The 22,807-nt window shown below is 38.3% G+C and overlaps 2 protein-coding genes across 3 annotated transcripts in view; both read right to left on the bottom strand.

The window, feature by feature from the left end:
* The window catches only part of LOC107595492 (zinc finger SWIM domain-containing protein 7-like), a 125,310-nt gene extending 104,439 nt beyond the window's left edge, over nucleotides 1-20,871 (bottom strand). The window contains exons 1-5 of one of the 2 annotated variants that reach the window (XM_016285906.1): nucleotides 20,792-20,871; nucleotides 20,245-20,334; nucleotides 15,810-15,831; nucleotides 14,165-14,267; nucleotides 13,911-13,947 (exon numbers count right to left, since the gene is read on the bottom strand). In XM_016285906.1, the coding sequence (XP_016141392.1) occupies nucleotides 13,930-13,947; nucleotides 14,165-14,267; nucleotides 15,810-15,831; nucleotides 20,245-20,334; nucleotides 20,792-20,819 (261 nt within the window). In that variant the 5' untranslated portion in view covers nucleotides 20,820-20,871 and the 3' untranslated portion in view covers nucleotides 13,911-13,929. Of the gene's footprint in view, nucleotides 1-13,910; nucleotides 13,948-14,164; nucleotides 14,268-15,809; nucleotides 15,832-20,244; nucleotides 20,335-20,791 lie in introns of those variants that run through there. The other variant, XM_016285907.1, reaches the window with a different exon arrangement.
* Nucleotides 20,872-21,351: 480 nt separating this feature from the next.
* nanos2 (nanos homolog 2) lies at nucleotides 21,352-22,231 on the bottom strand. Its single transcript, XM_016285905.1, has one exon. The coding sequence runs from the start codon at nucleotides 21,921-21,923 to the stop codon at nucleotides 21,483-21,485; it is 441 nt and encodes a 146-aa protein (XP_016141391.1). The 5' UTR covers nucleotides 21,924-22,231; the 3' UTR covers nucleotides 21,352-21,482.
* Between the last annotated feature and the right edge of the window lie 576 nt (nucleotides 22,232-22,807).

The following is a 22,807-nucleotide window of genomic DNA, read 5'->3' as shown; positions in this document are numbered from 1 at the left end:
GAGAGAGAGAGAGAGAGAGAGAGAGAGATACATTATAGATTCAGGGTCAGATATGTTTCACACTACTATTTATTGTGTAATGATAAAACTGCACAATGCAGCCATATGTTTTCAATTTATGGTGACTGCACACATGAAAAATGCATCAGCGGGATGCACATTCACCATGGCTAGACATTCATCACGTAACGGAAATATAAACAGGATTACAATGAAGGAGAATATTAGTGTCGCCCAAAACGAGAAGACCGCAATGAAACCGCCTATGAAGAACAAGACTGCATTTGCTTTATTATTCACATTCTCCATTAATTGTTGGTCTACTACAGGCTTGACTGCACCCCAGACCCTCGATACAGAGACCACCAACCCAACAACTCGTGTCTGATGAGAATCTCACGTCATGTTCTGAGAGCAGGGCAGCTTAATCACATTTGAGACATTTTCTGGCGCATCAAGCAAACGCTAATGCATTACACAGAGGACTATAAATAAACAAGGAAACCATTCCTCTCAGATCACATGGGCATAAAACGCATTTATATTTTGTTGCAGTTCGATAATAAAGTGAGGTCATGCTATCAGAGTGAAGCAGTGCATTTTGGGGTTGTCTCTGGATTTTCTTTCTCAGACTTAAGGACTAATTTTAGTCTCATTCGCTCCCCTGGGCTCAAAACCAGGCTGATGCACATGCAACTGTGCAGCAACAGATACTGTTGAAACGGGGCCACACCGTCAATGGAGATCAGAAAACAAATAAAATCGCTAGAAATAACCACAGCAACAGGCAGATGAAGAAGAGAGCAAAGGAAGACATTTAAAATAAAAGTAGGCAAAAAAAAAAAAAGTGGTGTTGCAACTAAAACGGTTTTCAATAATTAGTCAATTTTGCACATCAAATAATGTGCTCAACTAATTGGTAATATTGTCAACTATTTAGCATCAATTTGTGTAAACGTTATTGCTTATGGTTTGATGTCAGCCATACAAGCAAGCAACCAAGAAATGCAGAAAATAAGAAAGCAGACTATATGCAGACTATATATGGACTAAGACACACAAACGGGGTAAAAAGTTTGGAATAGTGAAGATTTTTGTAATGTTTTTTGCAAGAAGTTTGTTGTGTTCACCTATAGGCCTCTTTATTTGATTAAAAATACAGTAAAAACAAATATTTTTGAAATATTATTCATTATGATTTTATTCGGAAAAAAATCTTACTTTCTGCAAACATTTGAACATTTGGTAGATTCCACAAAACTATGAAGCAGAACAACTGTTTTCAAAAAAAAAGGGTAATAAGAACTAACAAAATGTAATAAGAAGCAGAGACACTTTGCAGAGCAGCTTCAATTCTTTTTTGAAATGCGGTCATGGTATGCATTAGGATATGCCTTCATTCTTCAAGAGGAAAAGCCTCCAGTTGTTTGAGGTATGAAGAAGGTGGAAATCTCATTTGCATTCAGCGCTCTGGAACGTCCCAGAGAGACTCAATGATGTTGTGTAGATCTGATGACTGTTAGATTTGTTTAGCAGTCTATATGGGAGCATTACCATGCTGGAATATGGGAACATCATGTGGGGAATGTGTTTCTGTAAAATAGCTTCATATTTCTTGGTTGTTAAACAATCATACATCTCAATAATCAAGTACAAAAACACCATGACAGCAGCCCATCCTATGGTTGTACAATTAATCGAAATAAAACAAAAAACATGACTCAATTATCGAATCGCAAAGGCTGTAATTGAATTAAATACATGGACTGTGTGTTTCAGAATGAAGCGTGGCACTGTGTTCTTACACATGAACAGTTCATTATCAGCCAGTGTTTACAGCATCTTAGAGCAGCTCTGTTCCACACAAACTCCATCTCAGCATCTGCTTTGAGTTTGGGTTTCTTTAAAACCTCAAAACCAGTCTTAAGTCGCTGGGGTATATTTGTAGCAATAGCCAAAAATACATTGTATAGGTCAAAATGATAGATTTTTCTTTTATACCAAAAATCATTAGGATATTAAGAAAAGATCATGTTCCATGAAGATAGGTAAATATATCAAAACTATGCATCGCTAAGAACTTTGGACAACTTTAAAGGCAATTTTCTCAATATTTTGATTTTTTTTGCACCCTCAGATTCCAGATATTCAAATAGTTGTATCTCGACCAAATATTGTCCTATCATAACAAACCATACATCAATAGAAAGCTTATTTATTCAGCTTTCAGATGCAATGCAATAAGCATTTAATGCAATAAGTGCCAACCATACTCATACTTGAAACACTTCTCAAATAAAGAGAAGCTTTAAGGGCTCCATTCTGTTTTCCATCAAAATAAAAGCTTGACAGTTTAATGGAAAAAAAAAAGATACATTCAAATGATGTATATTATATTAACGCAGGCAAATAATTTTTCCAGTTTAATGGCGTTAAAAATATTTAACTCAGTTAACACCGGGGTGGAGCTAGGGTTGGCCACCCCACTCACATATGCTGCTTCTGTCTCTTTTTTCTTGACAAGAATTGCGTTTATTTAGACGCAGAACATCTTTATGGCCACATCAAACAGGAGACTTTTCAGACGCGCACTCCACTTTGCCTCAGCACCAGGTGTCAGTCAAACGAGTGCGGAAAAGCTTCAGGGGACGAGGAGTCCTGTCAGCCGTTATACTGTAGCCAGTATCATTTCATATAAAGCGCAAATGAAACTACAAGCATGCGCGTCAGATCTGCGTCACGTTCAGCAGCAGCAGCTCTTAAAGTAATAGCAGCCAAATAACCAGCTAGCTGTGATGTCTGTTAATCAAAGAACAAAAGAAAAAAAAGAGGAAATCAATAACCTTTAGCTTTAAAGGGGTCATCAGATGCAAAATTCACTTTTACATGGTAAATGAACATTAATGCGTGTTGGCAGTGTCTACACATCCACCCTATAATGACAAAAATCCACCCAGTGCTTTTTTAAATCCCCAATAATAATGATCACTTTCTCAGATCAGGCTGTTCTGAGATTCTTGGCAGAGTGACGTAGTTCTGCACAGGCCCCTCCCATGACTATTGACTGATGCGGCCGTTTTATAATGTAGACCCGCCCTGAGTGAGCTGGAAACAGTCCGCCATTGTTTCGACACCAGACCAGGGGTAGACAAGATTGTCTCCTAAGCGACTGAGGTGTTTTGTTGTTGGATGCAATAATGAACATAGCAGTCATCATTTACTCCTGACATCTGAAGACGCAGTGGATTACATTTGTTTTTGAAGGGAATGCGCCCCCGATCTACCTAAATGCTTCTATGTTTGCACTCAAGCATAACTATTACAAAAGGTGAAAACATGTACTGATGCTCAAGAAGGCCACACAATGAATTAAGAGACGGGGAGTGTAAACTTTTTAAATTGGATGATCAGGGTAAATTGTACTTATTTTGTCTTCTGGGAAACATGTAAGTATTTATGTAGCTTCTGAAGTCCAACACTAAATGAAAAAATATGAACGTTAAACAAAATAAGAATTTACACATCCTCCTGTTCAAAAGTTTACACCCTCGGCTCTTAATACATTGTGTTGCCTTCTTAAGCATCAGTAAATGTTTTCACTTTTTGAAATAGCCGTGTATGAGTCCCTCAGTTGTCCTCAGTGTGAAAATGTGGATCTCAAAATCATCAAATATGCGGAAGATGCTGGAAAACCAAAGAATGTGCAGGATCTGGGGGATTTTTCTGAAGAACAGCAGGAGATTGAACTGCTCAGGACCAACAAGGGACTCACAACTATCACAAAATATAAAAACAGTCGTGGATCATCCAGGAAATTACACATAGTATTAAGATTGAAGGGTTTGAAACTTTTTGAATCTTACAACTGCTGCATTTCCACAAACTGGTTCTATAAAATACCTTCAACTTTCCATAAGCTTCTTTCTTGCTCTCCATGTGTGTTAGCTGAAGTCTCGGTACTGAATATAACTCATGAAGGTATTATCTTGATGAATAAATCTCAGCGTTGCTCATCAGACCACATACTCCATTATCAGGCAAACATTGATAAATCCCCTGCAGTGAAGCTGCTCCTCTGCCCTGTGAAGAGAAAAGGCCGCTCTTTGTCAAAGACTGACACCTCATTGTGGGCGAGTCACACGGAGGATAATTAGAAACATGGAGCCAAAGGAGTGAAAGCAGTGCAAAGGCCAGAGCCGTCGCAGCGGGAGAGAACAGGACTGATGCTGAAACAAACTCAACACTCACAGGCTAATACAGCACACCGCTTCATTTCACATGCTCACATATTCATATTCATAATCCAGCCTGCACAACATACATTACTCTTGTCTTGGCTTTGAGAGAAAGATTCTGACAGACCATCAACCGACAGCCAGCAAAACGTCAAAACGTCTGGTAACATTCGTTTTATGGCTAGTGCTGCTGGAAATTCAGTCAGGTCAGATTAGAGACGTAGCCTCTTAGATTCATTTAGACAAAGCATGACATTACAATGGCATCAGCATAAAGCAAACTAGAGGCTTCTGCAGCCAACAGTGTTTACAGCATTATATAACACACTGTGAAGTCCAGTTGAGAAATCAAGCTGTATAAGAGCATTCACTGGTTGTTACCAAAATCAACTTGTTATATGCTGTACTGTTCAGAGATGGATAACTGGAAAAGGGCTTCGTGCCTCACAAGATCAGCTCCTTGATGATCTGTGCGTTTGAAATGGCTTGACCTAGTGACCCTGTACAGCATCACAGAGCTCACCAGAATCACTCTCCATCTTCAAAAAGAGCCAGGGTGATCTTTAAATCTCTGTACAAACTTTTCTGGAACTTTGTATTGCACAATTCCTCGCTAAGATGAACTGCTTTTGTTGTGGTATTCCTCATTTGTAAGTTGCTCTGCATAAAAGTGAATGATTTTGTTGCAGATACAAAATGACCAACAATGTGAAAATCAGATACATCTTAAAGGGACAGTTCACCCAAAAATTTAAAATGAATGATTTACTCATCCTCATGTCCTTCCAAACCCATCAGACTTTGATTTTGATATTTGAAACGCAAATAACCTGTGTAAGCTGAGAGGTTTGTGCACTAATTTATATTAATTGAGCGGTTTAATCAGTCTTTTGAGGAGATACAAATGCTTTAGACTATATGATTAACAGATTTCATTAAGCTTTTATTCACATATAAATACACAAACACAGAGTGCATCACATATATGAAAGGTCATAAGGGTCCATTTTTTATTTATTTTTTAATAAATAAGCTTTCCATTAATGTATGGTTTGTTAGGATAGGACAATATTTGGCTGAGACAACTATTTGAAAATCTGGAACCTGAGAAAAAAAAAAAGACAAAATATTGAGAAAATTGCCTTTAAAGTTGTCCAAATGACGTTCTTAGTGATGCATATTACTAATCAAAAATTAAGTTTTGATATATTTACGGTAGGAAAATTTACAAAATATTTTCATTGAACATGATTTTTACTTAATATTCTAATGATTTTTGGCATAAAAGAAAAATCCATACTAAAGAAATATTCATACCAAATCCATGTTGGCTATTGCTACAAATATACCAATGCTACTTATGACTGGTTTTGTGGTCCAGGGTCACATATGGCAAAATAAATAAATAAATAAATAAATACATATTTATTTAATACACGAGTTTCACAATTTGAGTTGAATTACTGAAATGAACTTTTCCACGACATTCTAATTTATAGAGATGCACCTGTATATATATATCTTAGGCAAACATCACACGCTACAACAAACTGTCATTGTTCCTCATGCATCACATATGCATATTTAAGCTTCCACGTTTACCATATGTGATGTACTCTTTGTGTATGTGGTTATTGCTGTTTAGATGTTAATGCACCTTTTACTGTTATGTTTTTTTTACAGGCACATTTACATGCAATTAAATATTTTCCTTGTGCCAGTGTGGGGGAAAAAAATATCTAAAACGTTTTTAACAAATTGTTACAGTAATTCTGTATGATCAGTATAACACTACAAAATTAAACATTTAGAATTTAATTAGCAGGTAAAAAACAATGTAGCAAATTTGTTTATTTGAATATGAATGTCAATCTTTCTATGTTTCCAACACAACATAAAAATGATATGTTGGTCCTGGGTGATAGGTTATGGAGGTTACAGCAGTGTAGCAAATTAGCTCAATATAAGTAATTATACCTTGTTATAATTATGAATATTTAGATCAGATATTAGAATTAACTGTATAGCAGAATCAATATTCCAGTTATTTAATCTGTCCGTCCACCGAGCAGACTATAATGATTTATCAATTCTAGGCAAGATTATTTTCCTGGACAAGGAAGAATGGCTTTCCTACTTTATACAGTACTAGCAGTAAATAGCATATAGCAAGATCAACATTCAGGGACTCCGAATTGTGAGCAGCACACAGAGACGATCGATTGTGAATATAAGGGATTTAATAAAGGAAACTACAGCTAACATACAACTAAACTAAGCAAAACACATACAGAAAGAAGGAAAGTAAGGCAAGAGAGAGAGAAGAATAAAATAATGGCAGTATTTAATATCAATTAACCACAACCTAATGAGAATCATCAAAGAATCAAAAATCACCATGACAAAGGGGCCCAAACTTAGTCACGCATCCAACTAGTTGGAAATGGTTACTTGCACTGGCATTAGGGCCTTTCGCACCGCAGGAACCTTTTCATAGTACCAGAACTAATTGTGGAACTACCCACTTTTCAGCGTGTTCGCACCGCCGGAACTGGGAGCGATTTTAGTACCGGACTGCCTTTTTCGAGAACCAAATTAGCTCCTACTCCGGAGCAGGGTCTAACCAGCACAACTGGTACTAATCGTGACGCAAGTAGACATTGATTGGCCAAACGCATACGAAAACGCCCTCACCCGCCATGATTTAAAACGCTGTGTAAACATACTGTAAACATTGTCAACTTATTTCGCAAGTATGGAGAACAGCGATAGATGGACGGACGCTGAAGTGCAGGCACTTGTAGCAAATGTAGCACCGCCAGTTGTTGTTGGCGATTCTTAGTCCTCCTTTCCATTCTTTCAATCGCTTTACGTATACGTCGACTTTCCATGTCCATTATTGTGAAACCCGCGAGACACAACAAAAACACAGCTCCGATCACAGCGTCCTCCAGCCTCCTGTTGTTAATGTTGTTTTTCTTTGTTTCTGTTGTTGAACGCCGCGCACAAATGACGTCGCTGTAGACCGGTTCCTAGTACACACTGTCAGTGCGAATGCAACCCTTTAAATGGTACTGGGAAATAGTTCGCGCAAAATCGTCCCAGTACTCAAGTACCGTACGTTTATTTCTGGAACTAAAGAGGTGCGAAAGGGCCTTTTGTTGCTGAACAAGAGTCCGGATGCGGTAGACAACGGAGGTTGTCAATGAGTTTGGTAGGAGTGAGCTGGAGGCTTTCGTCGAGTTCGGAAGATCGGAGAGTCCACAGCAAATCGATTTAAAGTTAAAGTTACTTGAAGATAAAAACTGCCGGAAAATACTTTGTTTGGGTTAGGGACTTTTAAGGGTCTACCAGTCACACCCATCTTTGGCAGATTTAACATGGTAGAGGTGTGAATTTTGAGCGGGAGAGGTTCCTTTGTCTCTGACACCTTATTTGCAGGATTTATGGTGGTCTGGAGGTTTTGTCCAATATTAGGTCAAAGTATAGTTTAAAAAAAAGTAGGGTGGAAGTTATGGTGACATAATATTACACCATTAATCCAGGAATCAGAAGACGATCATTTTGATAACTGGCATGCCAGGGATTGGGAAACATTAAGGCAGTGATACATTCATACATCTAGATCCAAATATTTGGAGCTTTACTACATTACTACAGAGTTAAAACTAAGCTACTATAACATAGGAACATGCATACAACACAGGAATACACTATATACATTTCGGAACAGTTTGATTGTAGATAAATGGAGCCAATGTCCTTTCCTATGTGTATTTTGGCTTTTGAGTGTGTCTGGGCCACGGGTAGTGGCTCCTCATGGGGATGGGGGAATCATTCGTTCCTTTAGCTAAGCTAAGACTACATGCCTGGTCATAACACTCTTTCATAATTTGATGAATTATTGCTTCCACAATCAATACAGAATGAACACCAACATCTCTTTTGTCCCTATAAAGCATATTGTATCATATTTACAGTTGTGCTCATAAGTTTACATGTAGAATATGCAAATATGTTAATATTTTGAACAAAATAAGAGAGCTCATGAAAATTGCATGTTGTTCATGAGTCCTGCGTTGGTCCTGAGCAGTTCAATCGCCTGCTGTTCTTCAGAAAAATCCCCCAGCTCCAGCATCTTCTGCATTTTTGAACCTTTTCCAAAAGTGACTATGATTTTGAGATCCATCTTTTCACACTGAGGACAACCGAGGGACTCATATGCAACTATTACAGAATGTTCAAATGCTCACTGATGCTCCAGAAGGACAAAACATGCATTAAGAGGACTCATGAACAACTATCACAAAACAGAAAAACAGTCAAGGATCATCCAGGAAACAACACAATATTAAGAATGGGGTCATTTTTATAAATTCAGTTATTATTTTTTCTTGTGGAATATCTCAGTCGGGGGGCCAGTTCTCCTCTGACCAGACGAAACCAGAAGTCAGGTGGATAGGAGGGGAAGAGTGGAAGTAAAGGTGATGCATGAAGTCAGACGAAAAGAAAGGTCGTTTCAGAAGTGGAGCAGGTAATTACATTTTGATTAAAGATTATAAACACTTTTTTTTTACCTCTGGAATAACATGCATCAATACATTTTTCACAATATGGCAAGCTTTTAATTTCATGCAGACATCCCATGGATGCTTCTCATCCCCTTTTCCAAGCATAAAATGTGTTTAAATGCAAGATGCCTGCTAGCCTGCTGATTAGCGCTGCATGGGGATAAATCACAATAAGAACATGCATTAAGAAAGTAAATATGGTTATTTTAATTATGTTTTCTTTTCATGAGTGTCTCTATTGATTTGAAGGCACTGCCAGCCTAGTCCGAGCCTCTTGGGTGTTTTACACAACCCAAAAAATTGGTATGACAGTGCAGGCAAGCACAGTCTTGCTCAAACTTGACATTTACAGACCTCACAATGCTGCGTCCTTGCACAACAGAGGATTTTAAAGTCTTGTGTAATTTCATGAGCATTTCTTAAGACTAAAACAAACTTATTTAACATGCAATATCAACTAACAATTTTGATTCCATCAATCAAAAATAACATTTTAAAAATACTAACATCCTCTCAAACTACCAGCATTCTTTCCATAGTTGCCCTATGATGAAACATCCCACCTTATTAAGGCACAACGAGGATTGGCACAGGCTGGTAAAGCAGCTGGTGTGACAAACACTAGGCACTATTTCCCAGCGACACAAAGGCCAGAGGAGTCATTAGTGTCAGTGGAGCATTATCAGAACAGCCCGCACTGATCTGCTGCTGCCACCAGTGTGAGTCAACATTATACAGAGGAAAAGACTTTCACCACTAGAACCAGAGAGAAGTTCCCATGTTTCCTGTTTACGTGCCCTTGTAGGTTAGCAGAAAGTTCAAATCAGAGGCAAAGTGTCACATGTAAACAAGATTTTTCATTTCACTGTAAAATGTCCAGAATTTAAAAAAAGAACAATTTTTTTAAATGGCAACTGGTAAACTATAAGTTACATTGTAATATTCAATGAAAATAGAGTGGAGTGAAGCCGTGTAATTTCTGTCCTACTGTTTTAAAGTTGCCAAACAGAACTACAAAAATAGCATATTGTGTAGAATGTTTTCCCAAACATGCCCCCTTCTTCCACAGGTCGCTCAAACAACTCTATTTTCATAGTGCATTTCAGCCAGCGAAAGTGTCTTGAGATTTCTATAAACAGTGAAACTACCTCATGCTGTCAGGCAAACATCTATGTCCGTGTTATTTCTTAACTCCACCCATGCTACTGTAGGTCAGGACTCAAAGATGGTAAGAGAAGATCAGTGAGAACACTATGACAGCAGCCCCAGGGCAGGACGATATTAAGCACAGCTGATCTTAATACAGTATGACAATCACAATGACATATTAATGAAGCTTCTTTCCCGAGAGAGGGGCTGACTGACAGGATATTGGCTGCTGGACCAACCGGAAACATTTCCTTTCACTGAAGGGCAACCCACCAGAGAACGCCTGCTGCAGCAATTCTGCATGTGGTCTGTACACGTACACAAACTTACTCGCCAACACACAACCCCGAGGGCCCGAAAGGAATCGGTGGACTTCTTTCCACATTTTCTGTGCTGATTTCAGAGGAAACTTTAACCATGGAAAACAGATCTGGTTGTACCACACTCTGAAGTGCACTAAAAAGAAACAGTTTAGACTAAATGCGTAGAACCTGCAGCGCTTTCTACAGAGTTCTGTGGGCACAGATTCCTGTGGGCCTGAATATCCCTGCATTTATACTGTTCCTCTTGACTAGAAGACCAAACACTGTGAAGTGTTTATCAAATATTAAATCACATAAATTGCAGAACAAAACTTCACATTCACCTTTGCGTTCAGTATGAATGAGCTCCAGAACTAAAGATGCTACTGAAAAAAAAATCAAATTTAGAGTTGGGAATGTGATCGGAACAATTTAGCACCTCAGGGTATGTAGACTGCAGAAGCACTGATCTCTGCACAGCACAATATTTCAACAGCTACATTTATCCACAACATCATTTCACTTGCTTTGCCTTCTTTAGTGTACAAATTGATCTACATAAAATCACTCAGATCATTCCAACAAGCAGGAAATACTCTAATCAGCCTAAAAACAATTGTGCCACATCTTCACACTAACGATAAAAAATAATGTTATACTGCATATTAAGGAACCTAATGCACAAAGACATCCTTACTTACACCAGTCACTCAACAATCATTTAAACTCTGTTTTTTCATGCCACGGGACACAGTGACTGAATTCGCACCACATCCTGTAATAACATGAACATGTCATAAAAAAAAAATCAATCATAAGTAAGAAATAATTGACTCCGGGCCGTTGAATTAGGAAAATAATGCACACCCGAGGTGGTGATGGCCATTACACCCCGGGTGTGCATTATTTTTCTAATAATTCAAGGGCCCGGAGTCAATTATTCCGCTCATACTACGGTTACGACACCTAAAGACATCAATCAGATGATATATATAAGGGATTCGTCCGGTTTTTGTACTTAAATCGCTATTGTGAGTAGGATTATTTCTTCCGCATCTCATCCAACGCCTCTTTTGCTGGTTCCAAATGTAATTTTAAAGCTGGTAATGGAGGCTTGAGCCGTTGATAGCATTCTAATGCAGTTATTAATGAGTTATTAGAAAGAGAGCGAGAGAGACAGAGACACACAGAGAAAGAGAGAAAGAGCTTGTGAGAATTAGAATTACTTCTGTGTGTCCCTCAATAGTGTTCTGCAGCAGCGTCTCTAAACAGCGCTGTTATTACCTCGCTAGTGAGAAATGTCATGTGTATGCTACACTATATCTGAAGGTTAACTGATAAAATCCTCAGAGCAGCGCTGACAACACTTTTTGTGCAAACTGCGTGACCGTAGTGTGCGAGCACGTGTGATTGCAGTAATTCCTGTGTGCTGTATAGGTACTGTATGTTAATTTCCGTTATTACAGTTAACTATGCGAAGTGAGATGGAACTGTAATGCGGTCAAGAGAGCTGCCTGGAACTACTTTCGCCATGCGTTTCCCTGAAAATAATGGCACACCTCAGAAGGTTCGTCAGCCAATCAGACTCAAGCATTCAACGCCCCCGTAGTATAATATTGTAATATTTCATTCTCATTATTATATAATACTACTTTTTGCAGAGAAATCAGACTTTGACATATAAAGTAGAGAAGCACCCAAATTTTGGTGACTGAAGATGCTAAAAACATAGTTTTGGAGAGCCAAAATCATCATCCAAAAATAGTTGCTAGTGTTTTGTTAGTGTTTGTGCACACAACATAGATTAGCTACAGCAGGTAAATGTGTAAGCAGTGTGGACACACTTCACCATGACCAAAAATGCTAAAGTAGCAAGATGTCAAATTTGTACAACTGAAATATATTGAGAGGCAGCTCCTTGCCAAAGAGCTTCACTACGACTTGTTTAATTTACTACCCGAGAACACAACAACACCCTGAACAGCATACAGTACCGACTTCAATTACCCAATGACCCCAATTTAAGGAAACTTCATTTTAAATTTTCAGATAAATTAAAATGTAAACTTTGCTTATGGTGTTCATCAAAAATGAAAAATGATTTCAGTGCATTACAAATATGGAAAGTACAAAACAAAAGATTTTTAAAGAGTGACCTTCCTTTTGGAATCTAGAATAAAGGAGGACATATTTATATGACTGAAATTGGAAATAATGAGAGACAGTCAAACTGCAAGGTAGTACATCTCAGCCTTACAGTTCAGAGCTCTCAAATCTCAAAATATTGTTTTTAGATAAAAGACATCCTGTGGTCATGTAGGGCAGTAAAACAGAAAAGAAAAACTGCATGTGTGCGATACACAGTAAGCTCCGCAGATCTCAGACTCAATGAGAATTTAAAATTAAAAAAATTGAAGGAGAAAAAAACTTTTTTCCATCACTTTATTGAACAAGAACATAAAAGATTCCTGGAAAATACCTAAAAATGCAATTACAGGAACTAAATCACTTTGTAAAAAAAAAAGAAAAAGACAATTGAGCCTAGAATTACCAATGACAAATAGAGATGATAAACGCACACAGACATCAATGACTGTCTAAAGATGAACCACAGCAGGTCATAAAAAGGGCTATTAACTTTTATTACTATACTTTGTTTTCTGGTAATGTTTGCTCTTTATTTGCTTTTCTTCTGTTTGGTCTCGTCGTAGGTGTTTTTACGGAAACTTAACCCAGAGTAACAGACATATGCTGAAATCTACGGTCAGTCATGTGAGGAATTATGGGGAAACTGAGGCTTTTCCGCCCACCTACTCCCTCCTGGACATTGGCTGACCATTCTAGACACTCTGGGACTGAGAGTACATGATGAGTTCATTGTGCGTGGTGTTGATACGTCTGACTGTAGTAGACTATAGTGTGGACATTTTCAGGGACTGACTAGTCATAAACTGAGGGGATTTAGGTCACTCTGACTAACACAACTCAACTCTTTAAAAGGTTACGAAACTCCCCATTTCAGCACCGGTTTGCCCTCACCACAGTTTTGAAAAATGCTCCAAAAGTGGCCATGGTAAACTGAGGAGTGGAGGGGAAGAGGGCAGACAGACACCACAACAGCAGCTTCTGATGCAGTCAGTTTTATTTTGCTCTCACTGAATTAAAAGCATCCAAGTTTCCCACAAATTCACACTGCAAATCACCATCACATGCAACAAAATGAACAAATATATTTTGCAATATGATGTAAGCTCACCATACATTATACAAATACACACATATCCTGCGATAGTTACAATTTAAATGTACAAAGACATTTTCAGTACCTTTTGAGATTATTTTGTGTTTGCAGTGTTCATATCAAGGGACTCTAAAGACCGTGTTTGTGTTGGAGACTCATTGGGAAAGAATTTATTTCATGCAGATATTGTTGCAAAGCAAAACAAACATTCACTTGCAATCTATGACAGAAAAATGTGTTGTTGTGAATAATTAGGAGAAGCATCTAACAAGAGAAGCACACGCAGTCTTGTGAATAATTATAGGACTATGTTACATCATTGATTTACCACAATGTTTGAAATGTTTAAGTCAATGAGCCATTCTCCATATTTGGAGAATTTGACATATTGCTATACTAGCATCATTTTTTGGTCCTCACTTCTGAAAGGTTCACCTGTTGTAGCTTGTCTATATTGTGTGAGATGTTGACAGTCAAAATGTGTTTTGGTCATTGATTTCGGCCCTCCAAAACTAATCTGGCCGAAACCAAGAATTTGAAGAGTTTGCCTGAATATTTTGGTTGCAGAAATGTCTATACATCATTAACAGCCAAACATGACGAAAATATGTTTTGTTCAGGGGCTGTGTGGAAAGAAAACAGACAAAGACATTTATTCACTCCTACCTGAAATGCCTTTCGGCCGCTAGGTGATGACACACATGTGACAGAGCGCTGGTCCACCAGGTCCAACGCCTGAAGAGCACATTGGCCAAACACAAACCGTAATCTGTAAAACAGAATAAAATGAGAGTTAGAGAAATTTCTTGCAAAAATGAAAATTTGCTAAAACTTAACTCACCCTCAGGCCATCCAAGATGTAGGTGTTTCTTCATCAGAACAGATTTGGAGAAAGTCGAAAGCTCGAAATCACTTGCTCAGTAATGGACCCTCTGCAGTGAATGGGTGCCGTCGGAATGAGAGTACAAACAGCTGATAAACATCACTATCCAATAATCAACATCAACTCCAGTCCATCAATTAACATCTTGTGAATTAAATGGCTGCATATTCATAAGAAACAAATTCATCATTAAGGCATTTCACCAGTGCTTCTGGCCAAAATCCCAGTCCATAATTCATTAAAACGCATCCACCAGTGTAAAAGTCTATCCCCTTACATCAAAATCCACCAACATATTTGTTTAGAACCGTTTTCACTTGTGTGCGTATTTCTCTCCTGATTCAGACGAGTCATCCTTTTCACTGTAGAAAGCAATATTATATGGATAGAAGACGGTTTGAAGTTAAAAACATCTTAATGATGGATTTGTTTATTACAAACAAACAACTTTTTACTTCACAAGACATTCATTAATGGACTGGAGTCGTATGGATTACTTATGGTAGATCAGCTGTTTGGACTCTCATTCTGACGGCACCCATTCACTGCAGAGGATCCATTGGTGAGCAAGTGATGTAATGCTGAATTTCTCCAAATTTGTTCTGATGAAGAAACCAACGGCATTTTGATGGCCTGAGAATGAGCACACTTTCGGCAAAGTTTAATTTTTTTCAAGTTTCATTCTTTAACTGTAGGTACAGGAAACCATGCTAGGTGAGATAAGACAGTAAAATGTACACAGGAAGCTGAGGGGCAACAAACCTCAGCTCTCACTTTTAACCCAAAGCAAGTGCCGTTTCCTGTCTTAATATAAAACTCAAAAACAATATCACTTGTGAGCCAATCTGGTCTTGACATCAAGCCTATAGCAACACATTCTAAAGTGGAAGTATGGAACTGCATCATCTGAAAGTCATCCAGCCACATTCAAATAATGTCTCAGAGAGACGCAGACCTAAGCGAACACATGACGCGATGATGACACTGAAACCACAATCAATTGCCCAAAAAAGCAAAAAGTGCTGACTTGTGATGTGAACAGCCATTTATGGAGGAATGTGATTCCCAGAGTAGAGTAATTACTGTGGCTTAGTGCTTCCCTCAATGGCAGCCTGATGACTGTCATTGTGGGTTTGAGGACGCTTTTAACATCATGATTCATTCAATCAATGACGTCTAGAAAGAGAGCACTGAGTAAAGACATACATATGTGCTTGATAAAGCCTGTGTTGAGTGCATCTGGCAGTTAAGAGGCAAGCGCTGGTTTCTGTACAGTGTTCAGTGGCAATAATACACACATCTGCTATAATTGACCCTCCTCAAATTCAGGTCAAGAGCATCCAAAATATTTAACAGTCTGTAGTTCAAGGCCAGATCTCACAGTATGGTAAATCTAACTTAAGGAGGAGGATAGGGGAAAATACTTACGCTATTAGTAGGTCATCTGGAACTATAAGAAAGAGAAAAAGAAATAATATTAGTTAATAGTGTTTTATAAAACTGAAAAATGTAAAAGCACAAAGCATGTTTTTAATGCACAAAAGGAACATATTTGAGTACATGAAACATAACATCTGGGAAAAATAACTAAGTTAAATGCATGTTAAACACAATACCAATAACCAATAATCAGTCATGCAAACCAGCCTATTTTGGTTGTTTATTGTGGTCACCATGGTTCTCTGGAGAAAGACCCAAACAAGCACAAATTGAAAGGACATCTCAATCTCAAAAACACTACAGCCATCATCACTCCCTTGATATTTCTCTCTGGTGTTGTTTGACATCAAAATTCCAACAGAATAATGTCATTACTCTTATTCAGATGTTCTGCATTAAGTATTGTCTGCACACATAAGGATTTCACATTTACTCAATGAATATATTGACATTTTAACACAATTATTTGATACAAGGCTTTGGACTACTGAACATCTCATTAAGAAATAGGCTCCGAGGAACATGATGTTGTAGGAAAAATATGAACATAAATCTCCATACTTTGAAGCCTATGCGAAAGGAAACCTCAACACCATGGACCATAAGAAACTTGAACACCACTCCACAGGACGTGTTGTCTGTTTAAGCAATCAAAAACTGATATAAGTGCACCATCCGGTGTCAGTAATAGAAATTTCAGCTATTTCTACTTTCAAAATGTCACTGACTTTACAGTTCACTTCCACACATGCAGTTTTTACCATTAAGCCTAATTTTTTTAAAATGTTGATCAAATGTCAGTTGTTTAAGCTAGAGTGGCTGCATTTGAAAAAAGAAAAGAAAAGAAAAAAAGTGTCTTATAAGCAGATGGATAAGCTAATTTAAACCTATAAAAAAAATGGTCCAAGTACTTAACCTGTTTGGAAATGGGACAGTAATAGCTGTGTGAGAGAAATATGCTGATTGTGATTGTAAATGTGATATAAGAATGGGTATTTTATCTTCATTTGATTCTCATTATTATATACTGAATGATGTTTTGATTGTATTTAATTATAGCCAAGCTGTGGCCTTTAAAGCGTAGTTGGGGACTAGTTTGGGATGGGTTTGTTAACAGGGTAAAATGATGATTCTGTACAGAGTTACTATCTATTCTGAAATTTACCTGAGAATCAATTAAACTGTTATTCACTAGATATCAGTTGTTTAAATGTTTGTATGAGACACATGGGGTCCAAATTAGGGCAGCACGATTAATCGAATGCGATTGTCATGCGCATTTTGTTAGTAAAGCCAGTTCTGTAATCAGCAGTAAATCATCATCACGTGCTTTCAGATGGAGCAGAATTTACTACACAGAGCCGTAGTTCACTGACAAGTTACGCCAAAAAAAACAAAATCGCTGAAATTCTGAAATCGAAGAAATCGTTCGCGATAATGACAGCTGTTTGCGTAGCTTCTCAGTGAACTACGGCTTTGTGAAGTAAATGCTGCTCCATCTGAAAGCACGTGAAAATACCACATTTAATAACATTTTTACTCCAAACTCACTTCATAACGTCAGCTGAGTGTTTGAAATAAATCCTTCTGTGAGATGACGTGGCTTCTTACACAGAATAAGGCACGCAACATATTTCATAGTATTTAAGCAGTGATAAAGGCATTGCATTATAAATATACTTTATTTTAATGAAAATTATAATAAGAACTCAGATAAACCGTATATTGCCGTAGTCGTGTGTTTATTAGTCACGTTGAATCAATAAAAGCAGTTAAATCTTCTGATTATTCAGCTGCAGCGATGGTTTTCTTCTGCGAGGCGTATTTGGAATTTCAGCGCGAGAGCGCCCTCTGGCCTTTGGATGGAGATTTACTGCTGATCACAGAACCGTGCTTCACTGAAATATACGCATACCAATTGCAGCTTCTGTCGAATGGCGATCTCGATTCCATTTCGATTTATTGTGCAGCCCTAGTCTCAAATGCCCGAGAACAGCAGAACACTTTGAAAATCTTTACGGAGTGTCATTAAGTGCCTTGTCAGCACAGGCTATTTACACTAACTTCGCCCACCAATGTGAGATTGGCTAGTCCAGTGTTTCCCAACCTTTTTTTAGTCGCGGCACCCTTTGGAAATTTTAACAAACTTGTGGCCCCCTACAAAATTAATTTTGTCACAATATTTGAATTTCTAACTTCGATATGATCATTTGAAAAGTATAGATATTCGGTACAACAGGGAAGAACTGCAGAACATAAATGTCATACAGATATTTGTAATATTATTAAACATTTTTGTCCATCAATGGTGATAATCAGTAGGCTAATTTCTATTGAAGAGACCAATTTATATGACAGATTTTAATGTAGGCTTTTATACATACATAAACATTATTTAATTACTATTATAACTAGCTATCTCACAAATGTTTGCTCACTCAGTAATAAAAAATAACGACAGGCCTTCGAATTAAATTGCTTTTTAGTTTTTCAGGTAGGTCTAACAGTAGGGTTAAGATATTTATTAATTTTTTTTCAGATCAGTGAATGAGAGGGCAGCGTTACCAGAGTTGCCCATATACCACACCTTGTTACAGCACAGTAGGGCTATTGCAGACAGAAACAATACTGTACTACATCGATGTTTCCTGTCGGCTCAATTTTTGAGTGGACTTTGCTGTTCCGATGAGCATGAACGGTATACGAGTGGAGCGACTGAGCAGAGCACACACACGCATAGAGCGGGATAATACGCAGAGCGTCACACCATGTGAAAGTGAAACCTGAGCGTGAACTAATTTTCGGCAGACGAAATTTCGGTGCATTTCTAATTACTGGCGACATCAGAAATGGATATTATATAATAGATGCTTTTTTGAACATTTTAGCAATTTAAAAATATTAAAAAAAGATTTTTTACACGGCAACCCTGCACTCGACAGACGGCACCCCGGTTGGGAAACACTGGCCTAGTCAACACTACAGAAGATGGCTGTAAAAAGTCAGCTCCAGTGGCATAGATGGTAAAGCGTGCGCCGTCGTGTTTTTGACGCGATCGACCCGAGTTCAAATCCGCCTTTTGTCGAACTTTTCCCCTCCCTTTTCAAATCTCATATCACATCAGAAAGCCATTTATTTTCAATAAAAATGAAGGAAATAATCAAAACGTTGAAAATAAAGCATCGAGTAGGGTTAGGGTAGGTGTAGGGACGGCTTTATCGTCCCAATAAAGGTGGCATTCATTTAATAATTTGAAGTTATACAAGTTAATAAGTTATCATTTACACTAAATACGTTATTATTGCATACTGTTTTATAATGTACTACAATACTGAGGTGCAGAGAATTGCCACTATTTAAAATAAGTAGAATAAATATCAGAAAATCCTGCTATTTTAAGTGTAAATTAGAATCATAATAGAATGTTCTTGCTTCTACTTGAGCACAATATACATATATCAGTATCAGACCACTAACCCTACTATCCAAATTTATGCTTGACATTATTGAAGCTAAACATCTCTAACATTAAAGGGGACATATGATGCGATTTCAAGCTTTCCTTTCTCTTTGGAGTGTTACAAGCTGATCGTCCATAAAATGAATGAGGAGGATGAGGAGATGAGGAGGTCATTCTGACTTTGCTATGACAATCTGGCACTTCTGAATCAGCTATTGTTTTGTTATTAGTTTAAGTATTTGCTACTGACTGTTCAAATGCGGAGTTTTGCTCATCATGTGAGAGAGAGAGAGAGAGAGAGAGAGAAAGAGAGAGAGAGAGAGACACAATCGTCTTAACCGTGGCTTGTGTACTGCACACATACCAGCTTCATCACTGTGTCTGTCACACGACTCTGTTCCCCTTTCGGGCTCTGTCTTTACATTTATTTTGAAAGATGAAGCTCGCGATTATGGTAAGGGGCGTTACATTTCCGACGAGTGCTTGTGGTGTTCGGCCAATCACAATGCACTGGGTCAGCTGGCCAATCAGAGCAGACTGCGCTTGTCGGAAGGAGGGACTTTGTAGAAAACGAAGCGTTTGAGAGAGGCGGGGGATAGAGGACCTACAATAATGTACAGTATTTGAAAAATAATGTATTTTTTGAAAATTAAAGCATGTCAACATATTCTGTTACACCAAATCCACAAAATAATGATCTTTTTAAAAAAGCATCATATGACCCCTTTAAAAATTGTTTTAGTATTAAAATAATTTTCACAATATATGCAAATTTTCACTAGTGATCAGAGATTTCTGGAGCCCATTGTACAGTGTGAGTTTGTCTGTGAAGACTGATGAGATAACTGCAGGATGATTAGTAGTTTTTCTGCTTTTCAGCTGCAATTGTTACTTAATGTTTCATCCCCCAATGGCTTCATCCAGCTGCCAAGACATCAGTGAGTGTGTGAGTTTTAAACCTACTCTGGTTTGTCTCCGAGTAAGTTCTCTGAAGGTCTTTCAAAAGCTGCTCAGCAACAGAAAGCAGAGATGAGCCCATAATGCACCAGAAAACTACACACACACACACACACACACACACACACACACACACACACACACACACACACACACACACACACACACACACAGGCATAAGTTTCAGATATATTTGCTGTACATGATTTTAAACTTTGCAAGCTTGTCTGGGGGATCTGTAATTACTTCATTACGTTACATTACGTATGTCTTTAGTATCTTTCTTTTACATATCTATAAAAATGTGGAGTTAATTACGAATTAAAGAGAACTAGAAAACAAACTAATTAACAATTGCTCAGTAATGTTGAGAAATTGTTTATATCTGACATTTGTCTAATAAAGGATCTGTAAACTACCTGAAAACCAACCACCACCACATCGTATCTATCAAAGCAACTTCGACAGCAGCTTCTAAAAGCATCAACTGTCCCGGTGTCTGCTGAATATATAAATATTTAACGTTCAACGACACACAAGTACAAACATTTACCGTGTTCATGTTTCCCGCACCACCGCATGCTCTTCTTCTTCTTCACTAGTTTGTGTGGCGCATAACATACCGTTGGTTTATAGCACCACCTACGGTGCTTAGTGCAGTCAGCATGGCCAAATTATTCTCATAAAAATAATATTACTTCAGAGAGTAAAATTTCCTTCTTTAATATCAGTTTAACTTTCAAAATATTTTAGCATGTTTTTAAAATCAAAGAAGTCAAATACCTGAAAAGATTTCCTTCACGTGTTAAATTGGCAGATGGACTCAAGAGACAATTCTTTTCTTAAACTGATGCACAAACTGTAAAGTAACCTGTTTATTCACATCAGATGTTAAACTGAAGCCTGTTCAATTTGTACCATTTGTAACCCTAAAATTGTACAATTCAGCAGGTGTTGATTTTGCTGTTTTTCATTAATGCATTCAATTTGGATTAAGTATTGATTTGGACAAATTATTATTATATGACTGTCAACTAAATGCCAAATCATATACACGAGGAACGGATTTAAATACAATTCAAAAAACAATCCTGTTTTTGATGCACTAGAAAAATATTTTTATTTTGAAATGAACCATAAAAACACGTTTCAACCACGTTTTGAACATGTAAACAACTTTTTTGAACACATTTTCACAACAAACGTCGAAACACAGACGTACAGTGTTGACAGAGTCCACGGATTCACGCGTCGCCGGTCCCCGGTGTGGTTCTCCGCGGACAGTAGTGGCGGGTGTGCGCCCAGTCTCCGGTGGCGGAGCAGAACGGACACACGTAGCTCCTCAGGATCGGGCAGAGGATCCGTCCGTCTCGGGCTTTCAGTCTGTGACTCATGTACACCACCGGCGTCTCTCCGTTTTGTCGGCAGAATCCGCAGGAGTCCCGCGGGGTCCGCAGGTCGCGGCTGGAGGAGGCGGAGGTGCTGGAGACGCTGCTGCTGGAGCCGGCTCTCATGAAACCCTCCGCGGGCGTCTCGCTGACATCTGCGGCTTGTGCTCCGTCGCGATGCTCCAGCAGCTGCGACAGGGTCCTGCGGAGGTCCATGTAGTCCCGCCACATCAGGAAACAGCCTTCAGCTGCGGGGATGCTCTTCTCGCGCTCGGTCAGTGAGGAGGACTGCATCATGTCCGGTTTGAGGAAGGTGTGTGTCACCCATCTTCACCCCGAGCTATTTATAGCAGACTCCAGACAGGAATGTGGTCTGTCTGGGGCGATGAACCCCTGGCCCACGCTTGACCGAGGTCGTCGCAAGGTCACAAGGGTCAGGCACGCGCTGCTGTTTGTTGAGATCGTGTCGTTTACTGAGCGGCACGTGCTAGACTGAGAGCACGTGAGCGCTGCTGTCTGTCTGTCTGTCTATCTGTCTGTCTCTTGTAAACATTGTAACATTTTCTACTAGCACATGCCAACTTTTGCTATTAGAAATAAGCTGCCTGAACCTACCAAGTAAACAGCCTCACAAAATGTAAGCAAAGAATTATAAAACAAAACAACCTTTACAAAAACACATTTATTCAGTTGTGCTATTTGTATACTTCTAAAAAGTAACTAAAAAGAGGTCTAATTAAAATGATAGGGTGAATTCAGGTAAACTGCCTTTCCCAGATTTTTTTAGTTCATATAATGTTATTTGCAAGATGTATACCAATAAACATCTTTGATTATAAAATCTTTTGATTATCTTTATAATCATCTTTGATTATAAAAAAAAAAGATAATGTGTATCTTAATTAGAAATGATTAAAAAAACACAGACACACACACAGGTTTGTTTTTATGGTTTATGGATACTCTCCATAGGCGTAATGGTTTTATACTGTACGTTCAACGTATTCTATTGCTCTACACCAACCCTACCCCTAAACCTACCGCTCACAGGAAACTTTCTGCATTTTTAGATTTTCAAAACAACTCATTCTGAATTATTTATAAGCCTTTTGAATTACGGGGACACTGAAAATGTCCTCATAAATCACCTTCTCGTTGTAATACCTATGTCATACCCATGT

This window comes from Sinocyclocheilus grahami, unplaced genomic scaffold (genome assembly GCF_001515645.1).
Source record: "Sinocyclocheilus grahami isolate Dianchi unplaced genomic scaffold, SAMN03320097.WGS_v1.1 scaffold203.1, whole genome shotgun sequence".
Taxonomy (NCBI): domain Eukaryota; kingdom Metazoa; phylum Chordata; class Actinopteri; order Cypriniformes; family Cyprinidae; genus Sinocyclocheilus; species Sinocyclocheilus grahami.
Note: the sequence above shows the minus strand (reverse complement) of the source record. Positions and strands in the feature narration are given on the sequence as shown.

What these genes read in the sequence shown, in the direction of transcription:
- nanos2 (XM_016285905.1), bottom strand. Translation starts at nt 21,923, where the DNA reads ATGATGCAGTCCTCCTCACTGACCGAGCGCGAGAAGAGCATCCCCGCA.